The sequence below is a fragment of the Hyperoodon ampullatus genome (assembly GCF_949752795.1).
Source record: "Hyperoodon ampullatus genome assembly, chromosome: 3".
Taxonomy (NCBI): Eukaryota; Metazoa; Chordata; class Mammalia; order Artiodactyla; family Ziphiidae; genus Hyperoodon; species Hyperoodon ampullatus.
The window spans coordinates 136852548-136877420 of NC_136916.1; the positions used below are offsets into that span (position 1 = coordinate 136852548).

The 24873-nt window shown below is 41.8% G+C and overlaps 1 protein-coding gene and 1 pseudogene across 2 annotated transcripts in view; both read right to left on the reverse strand.

Annotated features, from left to right (window-relative positions):
* LOC307050839 (torsin-1A-interacting protein 2-like) overlaps window positions 1-7802 on the reverse strand; it is an 86168-nt pseudogene extending 78366 nt beyond the window's left edge. Inside the window, exons 1-2 of the transcript in view lie at window positions 7798-7802; window positions 4129-4239 (exon numbers count right to left, since the gene is read on the reverse strand). The product of the transcript in view is annotated as a torsin-1A-interacting protein 2-like (transcript). The remainder of the gene's footprint in view (window positions 1-4128; window positions 4240-7797) is intronic.
* Window positions 1-8702, reverse strand: part of SLC35F4 (solute carrier family 35 member F4) — a gene marked incomplete at both ends in the record, with an annotated part of 288469 nt that extends 279767 nt beyond the window's left edge. The window contains one exon of the mRNA XM_079699960.1: window positions 8600-8702. Within this exon, the coding sequence (XP_079556086.1) occupies window positions 8600-8702 (103 nt within the window). The remainder of the gene's footprint in view (window positions 1-8599) is intronic.
* Between the last annotated feature and the right edge of the window lie 16171 nt (window positions 8703-24873).

Here is a 24873-nt window from a genome sequence, read left to right on the forward strand (position 1 = left end):
TTGTCCACACCCCTCCCCCAACTCCTGCGCTTCTCTCTACTTGGATGTCTGGGTATCTGCATCTCCAGACATGCAGACCCATCCTGTCACCCATAAGCCCTAGATTTGTCTCCTCTATTTTGGATCAGCCCGTTGGGAATAATCTCATCACAAATGGCTCCAGTCCATTTTAAACTATCCCCAGGGGCGATCCAGGTAAGCCAGAAAGTGGTAGGAAGTAGAAGACAACCTTCTAATGGCAAAATAAAAACCATTGCAGACTTGGATAATTTGTAAATTATCTTTAACATTGCTGTAACACAATTTTCAATAACAATTCAGAGTACAACATTGGATAGGAAAAAAATGTAAGTGGTAAACCATTTACTTACAAGAAAAAAGTGAGCAAGTCTTTTTGAAATCATGAAGCCGATTCAACTGGTTTCCTCCGTGATCACAACAGCTTCCATACACTGAACTGCGCATTGTGTCAGACATTTTATATACGTTATCTTATATAACCCTCCCAATGACCTGTGATGCAACTATTACTATTTCCATTTTACAGGAACAAAACTGTTGATCTGAGAGGTTAAGTTACTTATGCAAGTTTAAAAGTCTAGCAAGTAGCAGAGCAGGGTCTTGTGGTCTTTGCATTAGACCTTATGGCCTCAAACAGGTCTTAGATGGGCTTTCTAAAGAAAGTTTATCTGACAATGTTAAACCCATGTGTTAGCTATTAGTAGCAGTAGTATTTTACAATACAAATATCAAGTTTATATGTAAATTTATATTTTAAATGAAAAATACATATCAGAATAAACATTGTAGAAACTACCACATTATGCAACATCAATAACATATACAGTGCTATTCAGTATCAATGTAGACCTTACAAGTTATAGTTTAAAACTATGTTACAAAGACTTCTTACTACGTATCAATGGTAATTATTTATAACTGTTTATAAAATGCTACCTGTCATATACAAAGAAGCATAATGCTTATTATCAAGGTATAAAAAGACTATAAACTGGGAGAAATATTTATTGCATTCATTTCACTAGTATGAGACAATTTTATAACTTAATGCCAGTTAGAGTGCTGAAGTGTTATATTAATATTGTACCATGAAGACCAATATTAACCACTTCACAAGGGGGGAGGGACCACACTTTATTTCTTAGAATTCTAATAACTTTATACTATTTTGTATTTTAAAAATTGCCTTTTCCCCGTTCAGGTACAGAAAAGGTTATAAAGGCAGTAAGGACACAAAGGCAGAAGTTACAAAGGTAAAGTGATCATAAAATACCATTTGGTTTATTCTCATTCTCCGAATAGGCACATCTGTTTAATTCATTCATAGCTGGTGACTTTTTTCTTTCCCTCCAATCACTACCACCATGTACATTTTTTCTGTGTGGAAATAATTAACTCTCCAATTTCTTCAACAGAAACTCTAATCATTCATTCATTAGTACAATCAACTTCATTGAGCACCCAGAATGTACTCCAGTACACTTTCACTTTGCCTAAGATAAAAATAAATAAAGATAAGTCCCTTCCCTCCCCAAGCTCCGTGGGTGAAACAGTCTTGTGAAAAGTAAACAGCCCAAAATAGTGTGCTAAATGCTGGAGCAGAGGTGAGTACACAGTATTACAGGAGCACAGAGGGAGGATTAACCCAGCCTGGGGAAATCGGGAAGCTTTACAGAGGACAGCGCATTTGAACTTGGCCTTTAAAGATAAATAGGAGCTTTCCAAAGAGTGAAGAAGGAGACATGGGGAGAGGAAGCCATTCAGGCCATAGTGTAAAAAGGCACTGAGGACCTGAAGAACATGGGGACAAGAATGTTATTAAAACAATGAGCAGCTTGATGAGACTATGTTCAGGGTTTGTGGAGGCTATGTGAGATATGAAATTAAAAAGAAAAACTGGATGAAAAATTCAACAATGTAAGTAGATTAAGGTGTTTAAATATATGGAAGATTTTGCATACATTCAATTTCAGTTATTAAAATATATAGACCAATGAGAGAAATGTTCAGTACAAAATAAACAGCACTTGCATGGGTCTATGGATATAAAATAGACTGAAAGGGTAGTGTTAGCCAAAATGTTAACACTAATCACCTCTGGCTGGTAGAATTATAAGTAATTTTGTTTTTATTCTCTCTTTGCTTCTCTGCCTTCCAGATTTTCTGCATTAAGCATGCATTACTTTGGCAATTAGAGGGGAAAACATGTGCTAAAATAGAACAATGTAAGCTGGGCTCAGATTGTGGCATGCTAAGGAATTTGGACTTTATTCCGCAGAAAATGAAGATTTATTCCTGGCATTTGATCAGGGATATGAGAGGAAGATTTGCATTTTAGGGAATTGAATGTTCTTAAGGTGTGCAGACTGGATTAAAAAGATTTGCGATTGGGTGAAAGATACAATGGATATGGACATATATACACTACCAAATGTAAAAATAGATAGCTAGTGGGAAGCAGCCTCATAGCACAGGGAAATCTGCTCGGTGCTTTGTGACCACCTAGAGGGGTGGGATAGGGAGGATGGGAGGGAGACTCAAGAGGGAGGAGATATGGAGATGTATGTATATGTATAGCTGATTCACTTTGTTATACAGCAGAAACTAACACAATATTGTAAAGCAATTATACTCCAATAAAGATGTTTTAAAAAAAAAGATACAATGGATAGAACTAAGGCAGTGATAATAGGGATGGAAAGCACATATGTGAGGTAAAATAGATAGGACTTGTTAACTGAATATAGGAGAAGGGGGAAGGGCAGAGTTTGAGGATAACTCCAGGTTTCTGGGCAATTGGTTAGATACAGATATTGGAAGCTAAAAAGCATAATAAGAAGGAAAAGCCATATTTTAAGGACAGAATGATGAATTTAGTTTTATGTGTGACATGCCAGGGGACATTCAGGTAAGAATTCTAGTAGAAAGTTGAAATATGGGTCTGGACTCAGAAAAAGTGGACCTAGAAATACAGACACATAGAAGATGGTGAAGCCATGAAACTGAATGTACTTGCTCAGGGAAAATAAAGTGAGAGGAGACAGCTGAGTCTGGAGCCTTGGGAAATGCTAAGTCACAGCAATAATTGGAGAATTGAGAGAGCCAGAAGAGCCAGAAGTTGGTAGAGTTCTTTTTGGAAACGGGATGTTCAGAGCTGGGATCAGAGCAAGAACAAGAACTTTTACTATAAATTTGCAGCTACTGACAGAAAACAACCACAGAACCTGGTCACTGGCGGAGTATAGAAAAAAAACAGAAGGCCAACAAGCACAAAAGGCATAGAACAAAGAGAGGGAACTGGCCACCATCTGAGATGGAAGGCGGGGCGAGAAGAGGGGAAGTAAACCTACTAGAGTTTACTGAGTGAGAGTTCTCCATGGAGGGTGGGGCTTTTTTGAAAGCTGTCAAAGCGACCTACTGCATGCTGTCCTAAGACAGTGACTTCTACCCTTTTTCTTTTTCTTTTCTTTTTTTTTCTTTTTTTTTTTTTTTTACAAACAAGGAGACTGATGGCCACAGAGAGGTGTCTCAGGTCTCAGAACCAAGTTGCTGGCAGGTTTAACTAGAATCAATTTCCAAACCCCTGGAGTTTAATTCACTACACATCAATATACTGCCTCCTTATACAAACACAAAAAGAAGACTCACCCCAAAAATATTGATAATGGAATACAGTAAAATATAAATGGACTTATCCTTTGATTTGACTTATGCAATGAATGACTTCTTATAGTAATACAACCCTCTTTGAACATCACCTCTTATCTCCCAGCTAACCATCCACTAGCCTTTGATCCCACTGATATTTCCAATCCATTGATCCTACCAACTTTTCACTCTCCCTAATCATCTCGATTTTCTCTCTTCTCTATTCACCAGCTTTAAATGCTACGGTCATTCACTACAATACCTTCCTTGCATACATTCACAACTCCCGTGCTGCTATTATTACACCCACTGGATAATCTGAAACTCTGGTTAGATCCTTCTCTTCACTTGCTCCACGCCACCACTGTGTCAATGAACATAACAACCTACTGAGTGGTCTCGCTTCAAATTTCTGACCAGAAACTAAACGTGCCCTTTAAGGCAGCCAGACAACTTTACTGTACTTCCTCAGTCCGTTTACTCTCCCCGTAGAACAAGTCACACCTTCTCTTTCCTCCAACCTCTACCACCTCCTCCTTTAACCTCACTCTCAGTTGATGACCTTGCTTCCTATTGGGAGAAAATGAAAGCAACCAGAAGAGAATCTCACCAGACTCCCACCATCTCAGTTATCCTCCTTCCAGACCCTTCATCTATACCCTCTGCCCTATATCCATGTTCCTATCTAAAGCGATGTCCCTTCCTGCACTAGTTTTGGTACACTATCTCTCCAACATCACTGATTTTTCTTTCTCTATTGAATCATTCTCATGATCATGCAAACATCCTGCAATTGCCTCCCATCTTACAAAAAAAACAACCTTTCTTAACCCCACTACTCCCATTTCCTCTGCTCCCCTCTGCACAAAAATCATTGAAGAATTGTCTATACTCACATTTCCAATTCCTCCCTCTAATTCTTGCTTAAGCACATTCTAATCCACCTTCTGCCGCCTTACGTGTTCCTGTCAAGGTAGCCAATGATGTCCTGTTGCCAAATTCATGGTCAGTTATCAGTTTTTATTTTCTAGACCTTTCAGCAGCATTGGACTCGGCTAATCTCTTCCCTCTGAAACTCTTCACTGGCTTCTAGGGTATCATATGTCCCTCTTCTCCTCACCCTCTTAATGTCTCAGTGCCCCAGAGTCAGTCCTTGCTCTTCTCTTCTCTATATACGTTGACTCCTTGGAGATCTCTTTAGTCTTAGACTATAAATAACCATCCAAATGCTGGAAAATCCCTAATTTATATCTCCAGTCAGGCATCTTCTCTGAACTCCAAGATTATTCTACATCTCCAATTACATTTAAACCTTCCAAAATGTTATCCTTACCCCTTGACCCCCTAAACTTCTCTGCCTTGAATCTTGCCGCACTTTAGCCATTGGCAACTCAAACCTGGTCAAACTAGAAAAGGTGGAATCATTTTTTTACTCCTCTCTTTCTTGCAGATACCATATCCAACTATCAGGAAACCCTATTCAGATACACAGAGAATTTCAAGTATATAGAGAATCTAATTTCAAATATATAGAGAATCTGACCACCTCTCACCTCTGCTACTGCTACACCTCTGGTTCAGGCCACCATTATCTCCCACCTTGTTTATTACAGTGACATACTAACTAGTCTCTCTGCTTCCACCTTTGCCCCAATAGAGCAGTCAAGTTGATCCTTTTGAAATGTAAGTCAAGTCACATCACTCCTCTGTCAAAACCCTGCAAAGGCTCCCAATTTCATTGAGTACAGGCCAAAGGACTTACAATGGCCGGTAAGGTGCTACTTCATGTGAGCCCCTGTATCCATAGTGTCCTCATCTCCAACCACTCGCCCAATTATTTACCCCACTTCAGCCATGCAGGCCTCCCCACTCCTTATCTAGCAGGTCCGGCATGCTCCACCTCAGAGCTTTGCATGGGCTGTTCCCTTTGCCCGGAACGACTTCCTTCCAATGTCTACACAGCAAACTCCCTCACATCCTTCAGGTCTTTGCTCACTTGTGACCTCCTCAGTGAGGCCTTCCCTGGCCACCCTATTTAAAATTTCCACAATTGCTACCCCCTCAGACTTCTTTAGCCTTTTAACTCTTGTTGATATTTTTGTTGAAGCAGGTATCACCTTCAAATACAATACTTTATGTATTTATTTATTATTGTCTGTCTCTTCTGACTAGAACTTAAGCTCTAAAAACGAAAATACTTTTGTCTGTTTTGTTCACTGATGTATTCCCGGCACATAGGAGGTGCTCAATTAGCACCTGTTGAATGAGTGAATCTATTTCCCCTACCAGATCATAAATAACTTGAGGTTAGACTAATGCTTTAATCATCTCTGTACCCATCTATCTATCTAAATTTATAGATATAGAGATGATTGTATATATATATATATATATATATCTTTTATATATAATGCATATATATCTTTTATACATAATGTTTATATATCTTATGTATACAGTGTATATTATATATGTTTGCACCTTTTACATACATAATATATGTACACATACATTTCTTTTTGCATCAGCCTGACTACTAGAATTTGTTCTGAGCCAGATACTCATCTTCCTGATTGGCAGGGGTGGCAGCAGGACGTATTACCATGAAGTTGATCATTAATGCATATTGTCAGAGATGAGTCCCCACCTGCCTCTAGAAAAGTAAATGGCATTGATATCAAGAGAGGTCTCAAACATGACCATCAGAAAATGGGAAAGCCACCTTCCCTTCACATATTACATACTCCTCACCACAGCCTTTTCCTAAATATATCTTTCCAGACTTCCCCCAAGCTGTTGCTCATTCCCGGTAACAGCTAAATCAATTGACCATATTGTACTGGTTTGCTTCAATGTGTTTGTTTACTAGTTGAAGCCTGCATTAAGGGCAGGATTACTTCATGGTGCTCAGCTGCCTGGCCCTCTTCCAGCTCTCTCTCCTCCTAGCCTCTCTGCAAAATGGCAATCTCTTTCTACCTCTGAAAGCTTAAACATCCTGAAAGGTATTTGACTATCACATAATTCTCTGTCCTTGGGAGATTCTCTGCCTTCACTGTTTGAATTCTGTGGCCCGAAGTTAGCTAAGAGCCCATCACAAATAACTATGCCAAATGCATCTTTATCCCTTTTAGCTTCAGTTACTGTCTTAACCTGTGCTCTTCCCTCTTTTTGTCCAGTTATTGTACGGCAAATGAAACGTGTGAAGCTATTTCAGCAAATATGAAAAGATAATATGAACACGTCTCTAAAATGTCACTTTTCCAGTATTCTTTTTGGTTTGTTCTTTATTAACCAAAGTTCCATTGTTATAAAAACTATAATAATATGCTACCCTGGGTCTTGTAATCTCACAGACAGCTTCTACATTTTCTAAGCAACCAAAATCCCATGGTTCCTAATTAAAATATTCAAAGGTGAAATCTAAGTAATCTTTACATGGTATACTAGTGCCTTCACTTAAGTTTCTAGAGTTAAAAACAAAAAGCCTTTGCCAATAGGAAAAAAGGAAGTTTTGAGTCTATAGTACAAAGACTTCAAACCACATTCCACAGCATGTTATTTTCTTTCTAGAAAATTCTAACACTATATAATTACTTTTGTATGGAAAATGAATAATGTAATCTAATGCTAAAAACAGCTAGACAGAAACCATCCAAATCAAATGGGCCTTTCCTGAAGCCAAATGAAATATTAAACTAGAAAATATCTGTGTGAGGACAGCCCATGGAAGAAAGCTCAATAGAGATGGAGCGTAGCGGGGGTGGGGGGGAGGAGTTACAAGAAAAAAGGTGTTTTTCCCTCTACGTGTTAGGGTTTACTCGTTTCAGAGAAACTGTAACGTTGATTGTACCTCAAATGCCTCAGAAAAATACCAGTCAGAAATGCATCTAGGAGCTTCCAAGGCTTCCGGTTAAAAATAACAGCAAAAACATCAATGAAGCTCCATTTATGGCGACAGAAATGCATTGATAGAGAAAAAGCGAAATCCCACCTGCATGGGAATTAAGCCGCAGCTACTCCCCCAATTCAGAGTAAAACGAGCTTCACTTGGGTCGCCGGCAGAACTAATCCCAGCAAACAGAGCCAGTGGGTTCGTGTGTTGGGAGACAGGGACAGAGTAGAGCGCACCTCATCGCCCTCGCCGCAAAACTGCTCCAGAAACGTGAAAGCGTCCGCACCGCATGACCTCGCTTAGCCGGAAGAAAGGCGGACAGCGCAGAGCGGCCCGCTCCGGCTCAGCGGTAGCCGCGACGTGCGGCGGCCAGCTGCGGGGGTGGCCCGGTCGTGCCTCCCCGTCTCACCCACCCCAGCCCCCAGTCTTTTCACGGGTCTCTGGCTCCAAGCTCCCAGACTCGGAGCCCTGGCCAGGTTCCTTCTCTGCCCGAGGTGGACAGCCTCCCAGAAACATTTTAACAAGAGTAATTCCCGCGCTGGCAACGTCTCAGCAGCCTGGAGTGAACAGTCTGACCCATCGGCTTCGGGACCCTCGTCTGGGTCGGCCTCCGCCGCCAGCTCCACCCCCGAGCCTCCCCAGCGCCCAGCCCGCAGCCTGGCACCCAGTAGGGACTTTGGGGCAGTGCAGCCCCAAGGGCTGAGTTTCGCTAAGTAAACGGCCACGTTAGCCTGCTCCGTCGTGAATAAGCCTGGGGTGAGCCGGCCGACGGCCGTCAGGAGCGCTCACCCGGTTCCCTCTGCGCTTCTGCCCCCAACGCTACCACTATTTCCAAAGTCCGAGGCGCCAACAGTCCGGACACCCGTTCTCTCTCACGGTTCAGCACCGAGAACAGCGAACACACTTTTAGCCCCAGTAGCCCCACTGCCAGGAGACTGGCTTTAGCCACGCCAGCAGGGCTGCAGGTGTCCGGACGGCGCGCCCTCCCGCATCCCACCCCTCCGGCGCCTGGAGCAAGCCAGCCCCGCGGCATCTTACTTTTCTGACTGGAGTAACCCGGGTAATAGCCATAGTAGCCGGTGATCCGCAGGATCCGGTCCTCGATGGTGGCCACCCCGTTGGGGGCCGCCTTGATATCCATAGAGAGCACGGGGCGGCGGCCCCGGGCGCGGCGGGTCGGAGAGCGCAGCGCGGGGCCCGGGAGCTGGTGCAGGTGCCGCCGCCGGTGCTGATGTTGCAGCTCGTGCTCCCGCGCCCAGGCTCTGACTCCGCCGCCCGGCGCAGCACCGGCGCCGCATCACAGCGGCGGCGGCGGCGGCGGCGGCGGCGGAGCGGCCCCCACTAGGGCCGGCCTCTCTGTCAGCCTGGCAGGTCTCCCGCCCGCCACCCCGCGCACTGCTGCCCGAACAGCGCCCCCTCACCTCCGACACACACCGCTGCCCGGGGCGGCCCCACCTGCGCGGACTCTCATCATTAACCCTGTTGACCCCTTCCCGGAAGACTAAACATCCCCCAGCCCCACCTGCCAGAAGAGACGCTTGGTCCAGGACGTGGAAGGAGAGGAGAAGGTGAGATGGTGGCCAGGGCTCAGGAAGGAGGGCCGGGGATGGGAGAGACCCAAGTGGAACCAAGGGCTGTTAATGTGAGAGGTGCACGCTGTCGCTCGGGGAGATGACACCTTGGGGTGCCCCCAAGGGCTTCGTCTACGCTTGGCGTCTGCACCACCAGGGGTCTGCTGATCTGCAAGCGTTCCCTGGAGTTAATCAGTTCTCTCCACTTGCCTAGACGACGGGGAGTCTTTTTTTTTTTTTTTTTTTTAAGAAATGAAAAGAAAAATGAGGCCCCAGCAGGTGGTGCTTGGAGTGATTATTCAGGTATCGTGGACACAAATACCTATAGAGATCAAGCCTCCAAGTCTGACAGTCTGTGTCGGGCCGGACCCTCCATCCACCCAATGAAATCATTAAAGGCTTGGGAGCTGCAGCTGTGCACAGCATGTTTATTTTGCCCATTCCAAATGCCCCGAGGAGAAATGATTTTCTTCTTATTGCCAAAACATCGGGGGAAGCCCTTCAACCTGTACACATCTCTGGCCGGGGGAAAGTTTTAGCTACAATCCAGAGATATTCCACCCGAGTCTAGAACGTCCTTGAAGCTGTGTGCTCAGAGTGAACACCTCCCCTCAGGTGTGACTCTCCTGTCTTGGCCAGAGAGGCACCAGGTTAAAGTCAGTGAGCAGTGGGGACGACTCCTCGATTCACAGTCTATTCCTCTATTCGCAGTCACCGCCTCCTGAAAAATAAGCCTGAAAGTCACACCTCAGAAACTAAACCGGTATGTGCAAGTGAGGGTGGGGTGTGAGCTCATCAGCTTAGAGGTCATTATGTCCACCTGCCATCCAGAGTGAGTTTAAGACTCCCCTGCCAGCTTTCACATTTCTAAAGTGTAGGGGCGGCGGGTGGGGGTGGGGGGAGAAAGGACAAAAACCAGTCGACTTCTGTGCCCTCTCAGAAACCTCCCAAGGACCTATCACATCATTCTGCCTTCAAGCATTTTCCAAACTGTGTATGGGTCCTTAAGGGGGAAGAAATAGGCAAACTTTTTTTTGGAAGATGAGTTCATTTTAAGCATAAGAAAATGCAGAATTAAATTTGGGTTTTCATGGGGCCATGTCTTAGGGTTTTCGTGTGGACACAAAGGCTAGCACAGGATCGTGAGGATGGAGTGAACCTGAGATGATTGTGGCTGGGAGGAGAGTTCATACAGAAACCAATTTCCTCCCACACCTGCTTTCTGGGCCAGGACAGATGGGAGGGTGGAAGGAATTAAAAGGTCAAAATGAACTTAAAGGACAAAGCAACTCTACTGCAATGGCAGGGAGCTGACTATTTAAAGCAAAAATGAAAGGACTGTGCCTTTACACTCCACCACCCGCCCCAAAGCAATTTTCAACACACTTTTGTTACTTTTATTATTTTTATTTCTGTGGCACCCCTTATATAAAATGTGTGCATTGCACATGGTAAGATGAGTTGATCACATTAACATAAGCTGCTCCTTTTGGTTGAAGCTTCTATGAAACAAATTTGCCTATATTACTTCTAACATGTGTTTAATAACATCATAATCCATAGCATATTAATATATAAATTCAATGAGAAATTAAGAAACTCAAGCAAAAACCTTCTAATGTAACAGGAATATGAATATGTGTAGACTTTAAAGACAAGTGGTTTTGTCCTATTCACATTTATATTTTATCATAATTAATGTATTTAAATTCTAAATTACACTCATTGTGTAAGTTGTTGCCTTCTTCCTAGTTTTACTTTGTTTTCAGAAATTTCCAGAGAAGTAGAAATGTATTTAACCAGATCTCCTCATTCATACAAACAGCAAATTCAGCATAAAGTTAAATAATGTATATACTAGACCCACAAAAGTCCATGTTTCCTAAAAGAAATTATAAAAATTCTCAGGCTGACCTGGAAGTTAATTTTAAAATAGCAGAGCATTTACAAATGTCTCTGTAATAGGGTGACTAAAACAGTAAATGCAAGCAGATGCCATAATCTAGGACACACTTCTTTTCTAATGGAATTAAAGTTCTACAATTATGAATTGATCAACAATGAAAAGTACATTTCTGCTAGTGATAAGCACTCTTTGGTGCATAAAAAATGATTGAACCTTTCAAATGTCACTTCAGACATCATTAAAAATTTATAGAAATTATTTTGAAAGGAGAATTTTTTAAAGTATTTTCATATGTTTGCCTGCTCAGTCTGCCAGTTTCCACAAACCCAATACAGTACAAAAATTCAAATTTACAAAATGTGAATTATCAGCATACCAAAAATCTATTCTGAAAAACTGAGGAAAGACATAATTAAACAAATAAAGGCTGAAGGTAGTTCGTTGATTCACAAAATGTTTCCTCATAGTAGCCAGTTTCACATAGCCAATTTCCCTAGTAAATCAGATAGTAAATCCACTTTCTGAGTAAATCATAACTCGTCCTACAAAAATTTCGTTTGTATGCACCTTTTCAGAAATATTGCTAGTGCACTAAGCACAGGGCATCTGTCTGTGATTCCAAGTGGGTTCTGATATCTGGACCATATTTATTTTGATCATCTGATCAAGTCAGATTAGATATTTATATTAACTGAATATACAGAACTTGGCTATTTGTGTTGTAAAAAATTATTTGTAAAGTAGTTCATGTGATAGTCAGTTAAAATCTTTGTGTCTGATACTAAAATAACTATACCAAGTAATAATATTAAAAACTAAACATGATCACTGGGCATAAATAAGTTCTATTCAAGATATATATAGTCTATCATAAAATTGTTTTAAAACACCACATCAGCCTTTATACTTTGGAAGGATTCGTAAAATAAAATCCACGGGGGCTTCCCTGGTGGCACAGTGGTTGAGAGTCCGCCTGCCGATTCAGGGGACACGGGTTTGTGCCCCGGTCCGGGAAGATCCCACATGCTGCGGAGAGGCTGGGCCCATGAGCCATGGCCGCTGAGCCTGCACGTCCGGAGCCTGTTCTCCGCAACGGGAGAGGCCACAACAGTGAGAGGCCCATGTACCGAAAAAAAAAAAAAAATCCATGGAACCTAGTCTTCCTTACTCTGATCAGCAGTCCGGTGTCCTCTTTCATGGCAGGAACAATTCACTTAATCTATTTGACCACCTATTATTCAGAGTTACCATTGAAAGATGCTGAAAGAAGGGGAAATGATCATTTTTCTCCCTCTGGGAAACCAATATAATGCACCTACCTCCTTGAGCTAAGAGTAACTTGGCTGCTTGGAGAGCCAAGAATGTTTAAGCTTTAATACCCAAGGGCCGTGCTGCCTTGTACAATCATCAGCGCTATTTACAAAGAGTTGACCCCATGTAGTTTCCACGGTTTTTATGTTTAAAAGCATCTGGCATATATTTCAATTAAAAAGAAAAGCATCTGGCCTCTGATCAACCAGATGATAGTAGTGGCATCTGGGAAGAATAGAGTATGGTCTGCATATTCCATTTTCTGGAAAGCTGTTTTGAGTATTTAACCACCAAGTCATCAGCTGACCCACACTTGGAATGCTGACTCTGCCTTTCTATTCAATCTTAGACAAGAGCATGGTCTGTGGAGCCAGACTGCCAGGGGTCAAATCTGACCTCATCATTTTCCAGTGACCTTGGATGAGTCTCTTAAACTCTATGATTCAATTTTCTCATCCGTAAAGTAAGAATATTGTACCTATTGTACCTGCCTCGTGGAAATATTGTGAAGATTAAATGAGTTGACATTCATAAAGAGTTGATAACAGTGGCTGGCATCTAATAAGCATCATAAATGCCAACTATTTTTACTGTTTTATTGTGTGCATACATAGAACCCTCTGAGATTCAGTTTTCTCCTCTATAAAATGGGCTCATACTATCCACTTAGTAGTGTTGCTGTGATGATTAAGTGAGATAATATATGAAAATATCTTACCAAGTCCTGGCACATAGTAGGTACATAATAAATACTAATTTCCTTCGTCCAGCCCTTGCTCCACTCTGTCCATTATTTATTACCAAAGCTAATTAGCACTTTAACACTTCATTCACAGTAATAAGAACTCCTCTGTGGCAGTTGCTTTTACAAGTGTCCTTTAAACCTTCCAACCATGAGAATAAGCACATGAGGCAGATTTTGTGAACCAATGGAACAGGTGGACTGCAGAATTTAAGTGCTTTGCAGAAAGAGAAGTGGCTCAGGGCCCGCAGTTCTTCCTATCCTTTGAGAAAGCCTGAGGACACAGAGTTTGCTTCAGACTGAAACAGGGACAAAAGCTGGTCGTCCCCAGGCATGGGAGGGAGTCGAATTCTGCTAGATGACAGTGCTCCAGGGAAGTGGAATGGTCTCAGAGAGAACACAGGGAGGGAGTCTGGGCCATTAACCCTGGGCTTCCCAGCCTCTGCAGATTCTGCTGCCTCCAAGCTCAGCCCAGAAGCAGCAGAGAGCCACCAGCCTCAGAGAGATGGAATGTGGGCTTGACTATCATACATCTCAACAGTGACTAGAGGGCTGAGGACCAAGGTGTCTCCCTGAGGGTCAATGATGGTTCAGTTTAGCCAAAGATCTCCCCTGATTGCATAACCCTGCAGCAGGGGAACCCCAGTAATACTGACAATGCATTTTCCACGATTCTTATGGGGAATAGGGACTCAGAGAAGAGTTACAGTAATTTAAAGCTAATAAAGAATATTGTAACATTCTTAAACAGCTGTGTTGGTAGTTATACATTCAAACCTGCTATATATTCATTTTACATGTAAGACTTTCTGTAATTTAAACATCTAAAAATGTCATGCATGCCACAACCTCCAACCTACTGCATATTTTTTTATCACACAACACAACCTCAAACCTACTGCATAGTATCTATCACACAAAGCTTCTGTAACATTGCCTATTAAAAATGCCAAGTTGCTGTGGTAGTCATTGGTACCGTTTGCCAAATACTTATGTTTTTCCCCCATTTTAGGCATTCCGCAGGATGGCACTTCCTGCCCCCTTGTGGTCATATGGGGGCTATGTGACTGATTCTAGTTCTAAATGATCAGCCAGAGCTAACACATGGCACTCAGAATTTTCTCTTTCCCTCTGGCATAAGGACCATCAACATTCAAGATGATATTGACACATAAAAAGTGAAGTTACTAAAAAATTAAAAGCAAAAAAAGTTTGAATCCTTCCATAAACACTACATTTAATTTTCAAATCTTATTCTCTGTATCTTTGTTTTCTAAGGGCATACTGTGCATGTTTTAAGTTTCACCAGTTCCCGAAGCAACTTATCAATCAGCAATACTGAAGACATCATAAATTGTTGAAAAGAAGCATGATGAGTGGTATGGAAAATCAGAGAGAATAGAAAATTTAAAACTTGTTAGAATGCATAAATAAGATAAAGAGAGACCAGAACACATCCACACAGTTCAATACACCCACATCTTGAATAACTATTGCCAAAAACAATCCCAGGAACAACTTTGCCTTTAGCCTCAAGAACTATTAATTTGTAAGAAATATGTTTACAAGGTTTGATTTCATCATTATTTTCAGTGTCATTGATTCCCATCAATAAAATTTGCTCTTCAAATACCCTGAGATAATGCAGATCATCAGTACTGACATTTGTCTTTTTATTTTTTTCCTCTTACCCAGATATTATAGAAGGCTCCTAACTGACCAGAAAGAGAAAGCTAAAAGGTCATATCAAATACCTTTTATACTCCAATTCACTTCCTCTTGTTTCACCTTGGGAATGACCAACTCTGTGTGGATTCCCATCAACTTCACACAGACACAGCCTGACAGCGCCTCACCTCCTGCCAATGCCAGGCACCTCCAGCCTCCTGCCCCAGGGCTTCTTCCTTGATGCTGACACATGAAAGTGCATCCGCTTGAATCAAGCATGTACAACCTGAAAGTGCAGGGTTCAGATGCAACACTGGGTAAACCTGTGAGCATAGTAGATCAGAGCTGGGTTATAAGTTCTTCTCCATTCTATTCGGAAGAGACTGCGCTGAGAAGCTATCGCTTACGCCGCCTCTTGCCCACACATATCAGTTGGTCTTGAGCCAAAGGATGGTCAGTTCAGTACATGCCTTGGTATTGTCAGGAAAAGTATTGTTAGGATATTCAAAATGCAAAAAGTGATTGTTAGAGTAGTAGGATTAGGAGAAGCCTCTCATTTTCCAAATTTTCTGAAATACGGTTTTGCTAGTCTTAAAATGAATGGGCACGTGTGCACGCGCGCACGCACACACACACACACACACCCCCCACACACAACAAACCCATTTCAGCTCTTTGTTCTTCAGTGTGGCTGGGCCTTTATGTGCTCTGTGCTTAAGAGGGCTGCCTGCCTACACATTAATCTCTGCAGTAATTGCAATTATCTCTTTTCCAGTGGATGTGATGAAGTCTGGCTAAAGGTCTCTAACTCTGCTGGCTCTCCATGTTCTCATAAATAATAGAACAGGGCTCCATGACAGCGAGTACATAATAAGTTTTGTAACAGCTCAAGGTAGTCCTGAAATCTTCAGATTCTTAAGCTAATGAAGTACTCTAGGTTCACAGTTTTCTGGGCATATGTATCTATGTAGCAGAACCAAGTGATAAGATCATCCATGCTTGAATAACAGTGACAAATGCCTCTTCATCTGGCTAGTGCTACTGATCCTTCAGCTATTTTTAAAGAAGTTTCTCTTCTGGGGCACTTTCTCTGAGCATCCCCCTTCCTGGAGGGGCCAGAAGCTCTTCCCACACTGCGTGGTCCTCTCCACACTGTATACTCAAGTTCCTCGAAAGCAGGGACTGCATTTTGTTCACCACTGTGTGGCTGTGCTTCTCAGAATGCCTGGCATACACCAGACAATCAAAACACATTAAGCACCAAAGGGATCATTGTAATGAAGAAAACCTGTCATTAGGATCACTTTCTTCAAGAAGGGGCAAGGCACATACACTCGTTCACACAAGGCTAACTTGTCTCAAGACCAGGCATGCAACAACTTGCTCAGTACAGTTTATAAATGAGGAAACTGAGGCTAGGCTAGCCAATGGTTCAAAGCTCCTCGGCGAGTTGGTGGAAACACCACCCCCCCCAATTCTCAGTGCCTCGTCCCTTCCCCATCACTGCTCGGTGCCACCGTCTCCTACATGGCTTTCTCATGACTTCCACAGCCTCTTTCACTCCTCGACCCTCCCAGGCCGGTCATGCACTTTTCTTCCTTGTCTTTCTACCTTCCCCTAGTTGAGCCCTGGGCTCAGCAGACAGAGCATTGTCTGTCCGTCAAGGGCTCTGTTAAATGAAATTGAAAACAAAGATGTCTATTATCTGGAGTCTATTTGAGTTACATTTCTGGTATAATCAGTACCTGGTTATTTATCCAGTTTGGCATCCAGTGGAATTGAATTATTACCCCCTTATCTTTTGGGTGTTAGGAGTGAGGATAAATAAATAAACTGTTACCCCTCATCTTTTAGGTGGTGGGTGTAGGGGTAAATAAAGGTTTGTGTTGCCTGTAGATATGAGTAAATGAACAGAATTATGTATTTTCTTATTATCGGGTTGATATTTTCAAAATTCACTGCCATAAATATCATTGACTCATTTTAATAAATCTTTTTGGAATCATAATTAATTAGGAGGTTTGACTCTCCGCCTTTATGTATAATCTATTATAATGTTCATAAGACTTGTTTACTTATTTCTTCATTAATTTAGGTTTTAAAAAAATCATCAGCTGGGGCTTCCCTGGTGGTGCAGTGGTTGAGAGTCCGCCTGCCGATGCAGGGGACATGGGTTCGTGCCCCGGTCCGGGAAGATCCCACATGCTGTGGAGCGGCTGGGCCCGTGAGCCATGGCCGCTGAGCCTGCGCGTCCGGAGCCTGTGCTCCACAACGGGAGAGGCCACAACAGTGAGAGGCCCACGTACCACAAAAAAAAAAAAAAAAAGAATCATCAGCTGGACATACAGGAGACAAGGAGTGCATGTTCCTCCTCTTCCTTTTTCATTAACTCCCTTCCTTCCGCCCTTCCTTCTTTCCTTCTACTCTGCTTTGAAGTCCACTATTACCTGCAAGCCACTGCAGGGACGTCAAAACTGCACTACTACTGTCTAGCTTTTACTGCACATTGAACAACCCCAAACCTTAGTGGCTTAAAATAACAACCACTTGTTACTTTTCATGACTTATTGGTCAGCTGGGTGGTTCTACTGTTCTGGCCATACTTGGCTGATCTTGGCTGAGTTCACTTATGCCTCTGTGGCCAGCAGGTGGATCAGCTGGGGACTGAATAGTCTAGGATGGCCTCTCTCACATGTCTAGGGGATGGAGAGACAGAGATTACTGGGCCACATATCTCATCATCCATCAGGCTAGCCCAGGCTTGTTCAAGATAGCAGGAAAGCCCCAAGAGTAAAGTTAAGCTTGCAAGGCCTCTTGAGGCCCAAACTCAGAACTTGCACTATATTGCTTCTGCCATTGCTATTGGCCAAAGCAAGTTACAAGGCTAGCCCAGATTCAACAGGTGAGAAATAGATTCTGCCTCTTGATGGGATGGCTGCAAAAAAAAAAAAAAAACAATGACCATTGTTGGATTCTACCACATCCACCAATGTAAACCAATGCCAGTGTTGCAAAGCAGATTGATTGGAGACTTAATAAGATTGTCCTTTCTGAAGAATGTATCCTTTAAAAGAATTCCTTTGTTCCAGATCAGCAAAGCAATCTTCCAATCATGGGTTAACAGAGGCAACAGGGAAGTAACTTTATTAAAGAAATTCTGGCATTAAAAGTTTACCTGTAACGATGAGATTTTGTCTGACTAGAAGCTGCAGCTGTTTGCATAACATGTAATTCCAGACCTCTGACTTTAAAACGGGGAGCAAGAAGTTGGACACTCACACAGGCTGGGTCTGCATAACATTGGTACAATCAGATACAGAACAAAGAAATGCAGTGAGTTTGACTCAGCGGAGCTATTCCCACAACCAAGACAAAAAAAAAAAAGTAGGGACCTGGAAAGTTAAGGCATTCACTGTGCTTACCACCTTTGAGGGCATTTATCACACTGTATAGTGAAAATCTGTTTGACTTCCCTCCCCTACTAGATTTCTAGTTTCTTTGGGATACAAATAAATCTTTAAATCCATATTTCTAGTATATATACAGAGTCTGACTATTGAAGGAAAGGAGAGAGGGAGAGATTTATTTCCGTGACTCAGAATAAAACTAACCCAATATAACCACATTTATATTTTTAAATGAATCTTTGCAAATACTCAAAGATTCTCCCATATGAAAAATTATAGAATTACTGGTGAAGATAAGTTATTCCTTATAAAAACAGAAATTCAGCTTAAATCAGAAGGAAAAACTTGGTGATGCTCAAGTTATTATCCAGAGGAAAAAAGGACCAAGAAATTCAGTTTTGCGTTATAAGTGAAGAGAAACCCTTAGAATTTCAAAAACTTGAATCTAAATTCTCAACTCACAATTAAACCCTTAAGTGTCTATATCCAATATTAACTTCCTAAGTTTTCTGTGGCACAAAGATCCAAGAAGTTCTTTTCACATTATTATAATTATTTATACTCAATCTCATTCTAAGAAGGAATGGAAGTGACTTATAAAGATACTATATTGCAAGGTTTAAAATAATAAAAATAAACAAATAGGGAACTGGGAAGAAAGTAAAATTAAAAATAGAAACCAGAAAATGAAGCCAAAATGAGATCAATAAATGTCACAAGGGCTAATACACTTTGCTAGAAGTAGCAATAATTTGATTTGGGGCTTCCTAGACACCAACCAAAGAGGAACTTGTGGTTGTTAATGCCACTCATCCCAGTCAGAGCTCAAAACACAGTCAGGAGAAGCACAGGTCATCACTGGTTGTGCACCCTGGAGGTAAGTTTTCCCAGGCATGTTCCTAAAGAGGATCCTATGTAATGTTCTAAACAGTAGACTGAAGAACCCTCCATAGGAAGATATGCAAACATATAGCCTGATGGCACAATGTTAAAGCACTCTTGAGTAAAATCACATTGATAATGCACTTCTATTACAGCACCCTCTTATAATTCTTAACTAATCCAAAACCAAAGTTTGAAGACTCACAGGTTACTCTCCTTCAGGGAAGTCTCTCTAAATATGGATTCTCTCAAATGAGAAACTGGTAAATATCACTAAATCCTGTAGATAGTAGGTCCCAATTGGCCTTTTTCTCTCTTTTTTCAATTCTACTCCTCAAGGTCAGGTGACCTTCATTTCAGCCTGGATTTACCACCCAGGCTTCTAACTTGTTTGCCTTATCTTAATCCATTCTCCAAGCCACAGCCAGTCTGCTTTCTCTAAAGCAAAACTCCACTTAAAACACCTAAATGTAAGGAGGAGGGGCAATATAGGGGCAGGGGATTAGGAGGTACAAACTATTAGGTATAAAATAAGCTATAAGGATATATTGTACAACACAGAGAATATAGCAAATATTTTATAACAATAAATGGAGTATAACCTTTAAAAATGGTGAATCACTATATTGCACACCTGTCATTTATATAATATTATACATCAACCGTACTTTAATAAAAGTAATAATAATTTTGAAAAGAAAGAAAAAAATACCTGAATGGCTGCACAGGGCTCTTAGCATGAATTCCACACCCCTGATGGTTGAATACAGACTGGCCTCCATCTACATCTGCAGCCTTAGCTCTCTGACTGTTCCCTTCATCTCAGCCATCCCGAATGAACTTCTTTGAGATTGCTGAAAAAGTCATGTTCTCTCCCAACTCTGGATCTTTAGACGGGCTATTCCCTCTATCTGGAACGCTGTCTCCCTCAATCCTTTGACCCCTGCCTTTGTCTGGACCTTTTCCTTCACATCTCAAGCTAGAAGCTGCTTCTTCAGGAAAGATTTCTTTATCTGTGTGTCTCCCCCAATAGACTGTATGCTCCACAAGGCAGTTCCTGGCTCTACTTTTGCCCCTCACTGTATTCCCAATGCCTAGCATAAAGAAAGTGTTTAATAGATATTTGTGTCATTCATTGGCTGATTAAGTAATTAATATTGATTATCAGAGACAAGTCCTTGGAGCCAAATATTCTGTGTTACTCCTTAAAGGAAGATCCATGTCCCTCTTCAACAAGCAACAAGTCTAAAGATATGTTTGATGTTGTCTAATGTATTGACTGCACTCATGCCTACACTGAAGCGCATAGCATCTCTGCCATTCCATCCAGGCAGGGTCAAAATTTTCCTCAGAAAACAAGTCAAGATCCTCTCCTAAACAAGGACATGTGGGCAATTGAGATCCCCAACCTTTTATGCCCTTAGAACATTATCATAACTTTGGTGTGGGAAAAACCTTAAAGTAGGTGTAGCCACATCTCAGAGTCCAAGGAGTTTTGCAAGGTATTTGACACTGCACTTTGCAAGATAGTGTTAGTTTGAAGATCTTGTCTTGTCATGTAACAGTAGAAAGAGTCAGGAGACCTCGATTTGTCCCAACTTTGTCGCTAACCATATGATCGTGGGGGTCATGACCCAGACTATTCCTTGCCCTGCAGCTGGACAACTTAATGCTCCATCCAGAGCCTGGCTCTGCCCAGGGTCCAAACCATCAAGTCTGAGCTCTGGGACCCGCCCTGCCCCCCAACACAGGTGTGGCCACATCGATCAAGGCAGGGTTCCCTGCTCTCTCCTCCAGATCAGCCTCATGTTGTCAACTTTCATTTGTTTTTACATCAAGTTTCTGCATAATATTTCATTTGAAGAAAATATTCCACAGCTATAAAAAAAACGTGAATCCATGGACTCATTGGTCTTTAAGTTTCTTTTCTGCTCAATTATCTACTGAACACTAGAAGTATTCATTCAGTCTGAAGCCCTTTTCACTGTATCCAGTTTGAGATGTATATTAAGAAAACATAGCATTCTCTGGGGAGACTAAAGATAGGTCCTGAACCATAGCTCATAGGCCTTTGGGGCAGAAGGAGACTTTGGAAATCAGCTAGTGTGTTTGGCATCTTTTAAATGAGGACATTGGGGTCCAGATAGTTTTGGTGATGTGTCCAGTGACACACAGCTGTGTGAAGACAGAACTAGGACCAGAGCCAAATCCTCCCGGGCCTCAGGTCAGACGTCTGAGGGAGAGAGGGTGCTCAGGGCCGTCTGAGATGGTGGGCAGCCAACAGAAGTGTTAGGTGAGGGGAGGCACTCTCCTTGGCAACCCCACTGTGAACTGCTGTGGTCCGGGCCTCCCTATCTCTCACCTGGAGCGATGCCCAGTCTCCTAATGGGGCTCCTCGCCTGCAGTCTCATCTTCTTCCACACCATTTTGGATATTTCCAAAACACAGCTGTCATCACATCACTATCGTAGTGAAAAACACCTTTACTGGTTCTCCATCGTCTACAAGATGAAAGTGAGTTTTCTAGTGTAAGTACCAAGCCTTTCACAGTCGGACCTGGCTCTGGCAGAGTCACCCAGCAGAGCCCAGTGCATATGCAGCTGTCTCCAAGGTGACCACAGACACGTGACACATAAACGCCTATAGCTGCATGCCTCTGAGATATGTTTCGTCACAAAGCATGATCCGGCAAGAGCCAACTGATTCAAGATGGAAACTGGACGACGTCTGTTTAATATCTGTAAAATAGCATTTCTGTCACATTCTCATGGTCTTGAGGTGAGAAGGTCCCTGGGATGGTCATTCTTCTATAGGCCGTTCACTCAAAAGTGACAGCACCAGAATGAACGTATCCTAAAATAGCATTGTCATTTTAGCATTTAACCTCCACAAATGAAATACATCATCATTTTAGGGTTTTAACCTCTGGAATTGGGAAGAACCTTCTAATTTAGGTGAAGAAGCATGAATTGTGGTCTGGAAATGAAAAAAAAAAGAATGAAGTAAACTAACACATCCATGTACAGGGCACAAACAGCTGCATAATTTAAGAGGACTTAACAATTTAGATGAAATTGTTAATAGACTCCCTCTGTTTTGACTGCATCCCCACCCTCTAGAATTCTGATGTAATTATTCTGGGGTGGGGTCTCATCATTGGTACGTTTTAGTATTCCTCTGGTGATTCCAATGCACAGTCAGGATTGAGGGGGCCAAAATGAAGATCAAGTTTGTATTAACTTGGCCTTTTCTTTCCTGGACCCCATGGAATGTGTTAATATAGCTTCATTTCAGGTATTTAGCTTTTAGTTTCTCTAGGCTCATCTATTTTTCTACACGAATTTTCTTCTTTAAATTTTTAGGGAGAACTGTTATTTGGTTGTCTATATTATTTGCAAACTCCAACTAATTTCTAACTTTAAAATCACAAATACAAGGAGAAAGGAAAGTTCTCCAACTAAAAGGTCAGGTAATAGAGTTAATAATAGTAATGGATAAAAATAACTTCCAAATTTTATCCCCAGGTTCTTTTACTATTTAAGCTGCTTTTCTAAATGCTCTAGATTTAGCAACCACTAGAATACTTCCATGGCATTTTGAGAATATTGACAAATGCTGAAGACTTTTCTGTCAAAGCTCTAACAATAACTCTTTTAGGTACTTCTTATTTTCAGGAATCCAATTAAACAAAACCAGTGGTAATCAGAGCATCTGTTCTTCCTCAATATATTTTGGCTCTTAATCAGGTATGAAATCACCTTTATCTGTAACACTAAATCAATCAGTAGAGGCTGTTCAGTGATGGAATTAAAAGTTTAGCTTCAGGAAGGACAGTTCGGGCAACTCTTGGCATCTTCTTGGGTCTCAGCAGCTGGAGGGTTCATCCTCTCCCCCTTGTTTTGCTTCTGTAAACTTCTGAGTTTGGAGATGGTTTGTTACACAACATAACTGTGGCAATAACTCTCTAATACGGAGCCAAATAAAGCAAGAAAATTTCCAACATTTTGAAAGTTTGATTATAACATGTATTTATTTTCTATGAAAGAAAAATTATATGCCAGCAGAGATATTTTGGAAAACATCATGTTTATTACCCTGTCTTCTGTGCTTGTAACTCCCTCTCCCCGTGCCACATCTTCATGGGGCTTCACTTATCAATATCCCCTTTTCTGGATGTGAATAAAAGAGAGACTAGGTCTCCCTGAAAAACCTACGCACAAGCTGATTTTCCTCATGCACTCACCACTGTATGCCTAGTTTTGTGGATTCATATTTTAAGCAACATGTGGACAATTGGAGAAGATTTAAAAAAGAATGAAAAAATGTTATCAGAAGTCTTGTAATTAAAGCATGAAGACATGGGAAGGCAGGCTGCTGGGCTCCTGAGACTTCATTAAATACTGTTGACTGATGTTAGAGGAGAAAAATTGGAGGACAAGATAACAGTTTTCCCAAAAATATGAATGTTAAAATATATTGACAAGCTCTTTCTTCTTCTCCACTGAGGAGCAAATAAAACTAAGCAAGCTCTTTGGAGCAGGATAGTTTAGGTTTAGATGCAGGAGAAAAAAATATCAATTGAAATAAGTTTCTAGGGAAGGCTGGACATCTCCTCTCATAAACTTGTTTAACATGAGGAAAAACAAGGGATGCTGGGGCCTGATCAGTCAGAGGAATGTATCAAATCACTGTTTCCCCAGTATTTGGAGACTGTGGATCTCCTTGATGGGTAAGAAAGCCATAGACCACATCCCCTGTTGACTTCAAAACCATCAAAAATATATTTTTTTAAACATACCCCAGTCGATCCAATAGGAAAACTGAAGTTCCCTTTGAGATGCCTCACTAAGATGGTATCTTTTATTTAAAAAATAGATATTCATTCACTCATTCCACAAATTTTCATTAGGCAGCTACTCTGCTTGGTACTCTTTGCGGTACGCAGGCCTCTCACTGTTGTGGCCTCTCCCGTTGTGGAGCACAGGCTCCGGATGTGCAGGCCCAGTGGCCATGGCTCACGAGCCCAGCACCTCCGCGGCACGTGGGATCCTCCCGGACCGGGGCATGAACCCATGTCCCCTGCATCGGCAGGTGGACCCTCAACCACTGCGCCACCAGGGAAGCCCTGCTTGGTACTCTTTGATGCAGTTTTAATACTGTGATAAACCAGGCAAATCACCTGCCCCGATGGAGTTTACATTCTATCTCAAGTGTGGTAACTTAGAGTAGAAATAATAATGTAAATACAATAAATCAGACTGATTGCTTGAGACTCTTTCTGGGTCTAAAATCCCCAGATTATTATAGAAAAGGTCTATGACTTTACGGTTTCTAATATATATTATAGTAAAAACAAAGAACTCCTGGAGTTTTGAAAAAATAAGAATATGATTATGAGGATCATTTTCCAAAATCCACGTTGTCATGTATTATTCATGACATTCTTAAATTTTAAGATAGAGTCAGTTTGAGAGGTGTTTCTCATGTCCTTGTCTAAGTGCATTTTTTTCTCGTCTCTTCAGTTCTAATTAATGAGGAAAGAGATCTGGGACACGTGGCCTGAAGAGCTCATGGCAATTCCACAATGCCATATTGGAGGGAGGGTCTGAGATCAAGCATGTCCACTGGGCTTCCCGTTTTTGAAGAACTACATCTAGACCCATTGATCAGATGACACTTTTGGTCTCAGGAGAAGAGCTTCCTCACATCCTTCCCATGCTGGCTGCACAGCTGGGCTCAGCACCCAGGGGGTGTGTCTTCCTATCACCAAGTCCATTAACACATCTCAGGCAGCTAAAAGATGATCCAAAAATAATTCTACTCCT